General features: G+C 43.1%; 1 protein-coding gene across 1 annotated transcript in view; it reads right to left on the minus strand.

The window, feature by feature from the left end:
- LOC106013536 overlaps positions 1-1,416 on the minus strand; it is a gene marked incomplete in the record, with an annotated part of 5,056 nt that extends 3,640 nt beyond the window's left edge. The window contains 1 exon segment of the mRNA XM_013089520.2: positions 471-1,416. Within this exon segment, the coding sequence (XP_012944974.1) occupies positions 471-617 (147 nt within the window).
- Between the last annotated feature and the right edge of the window lie 365 nt (positions 1,417-1,781).

The raw sequence follows: 1,781 nt of genomic DNA on the forward strand, positions 1-1,781 counted from the left end.
GGGGGGGTAATCAAGTATTTCGCCCTTTCTGCAGGAACGTCTCCCTCTCAGCACGGATTGGTCCAGACGGGCAGGAACGAAACCCGCCTCCTTAATGATTGAAATTATGTCGATGAGGGAGAAAAAACATCTACATTTCTGCGTAGGAATTTTGCCCTTGCGGATAAGCGTTTTATCTTACGCCATATTGAACAAAGTTTATTCTTACCTTGCTGTTTATCTCACCTGGTCAATGTTTTATCTCACAGTGCATTGATCAGCATTTTATCTTACCCCAACGTTGATCAGCGTTTTATCTTACCCCACATTAACCAACGGTGGTTATCGTACCCCACATTAGTCAACATTTTATCTTACCTCGCATTGATCAACGTTTTATCTTTCCAATATTGGTCAATGTTTTATCTTACCCTGAATTGATCAGCGTTTTTATCATGTCTCACTTTGGCATGGTCAACGTTTTATCTTACCTCACACTGATCAGCCAGAGCATTCTCATCCCAGCACACAGACTCGCAGGCGTTTGCCGCGGGGTCCGAGGTGGCGTTCACCAGCCGTGCACACACCGCAAGGCACAACACAGCCACTGACAGAACGGCCAGATTATCTCTCCTCATGCTGCTCGTGTTTTGGGGACTCGACGGGAAATTTTCAGAAATGTAACCACTGTGACCTTTATTGTCTTTCTTTTCAATTCCTTTTGAAAAGAGCACTGTAGTTAACCACACTTTCACCAAACAGACTCAGGCTCAGGAAACAAAATGAGCTGATATGTATATTATGTGGTAAATTACATGTATATTTTAAATAATCACAGTACACGAGCTCTTTTTGTCTTCTTCTTTCTCCAATTGTTTGTCCAAAACACTTGGCTCAAGTGTCTTGATGCGAAGTTCGTGAAAGACAATGCACAACACTCGACTTCTAAGTTGCTACTTTCCTGTCTTCCCCCAAACGGGTTTTCCTGTGAAGGTTAATGTTCAAGAGCTCAGTTTTGAAGGATGATTTTCTTGGAGAAAGTGCTCAAGCATCGACGCGTGTCTCAACAAGATAACACGCATGCACGCGACTAAGTTCTCAGGATAAAGATTGCATCAGATTTCACCCTGAGCCTTCTGCTGTGGGCCCTCAAAGCCTGTCTTCAGTTTCCGTACGATGTTACTCATAAGAGAACGTAGTGTTTCTCCAATCGGACCTTTTTTTCACTCTTTGCACGCTCTTTCACACTCTCTCTCTCCCTTTCCTGTCAGGATGTGGTTCTGGATCGCAAGGGAAGGCCCGCTGTTTATATCTCGCTCCGCTAACGGTCCGAGCAGAAATAGCCCCGCCCACTGCGGCAACGTCACCACGCAGCTGTTATGCATTACATTACGCGACTGGGTGGGATCGCAGCAACTGTCAAAGAAGTATGTAAACAGCTATCCCGAGCCTCTTCCGGTTTCAGTGAAATATGAATGGCGCTAATGACGTCAGTTGCAGACGTATGGGTGGCAAATGATGCACTTTTTATCAGAACAATTTTGCTCACAACGCCTCTGGGTTTTCTGATGTGATGGCAAACTAACATATCTCAACCTTAGAGAGAGCAAAGTTTCAGCGAAGAAAAACGAAGGGTGAATGTTTCAGAACTGAAAACAATCATACAGAACTCTTGGCAATTATTTCAATTGTGTTTATTTATAACATGTTTTATCATTGTCCCCACTGAATAATTCAAATATTTTCTGAAATCATTGTTTGCAACAACCCTTTAGACTTAGACGAAATTAGTTTAAAATATA

Source organism: Aplysia californica, unplaced genomic scaffold (genome assembly GCF_000002075.1).
Source record: "Aplysia californica isolate F4 #8 unplaced genomic scaffold, AplCal3.0 scaffold00971, whole genome shotgun sequence".
Taxonomy (NCBI): domain Eukaryota; kingdom Metazoa; phylum Mollusca; class Gastropoda; order Aplysiida; family Aplysiidae; genus Aplysia; species Aplysia californica.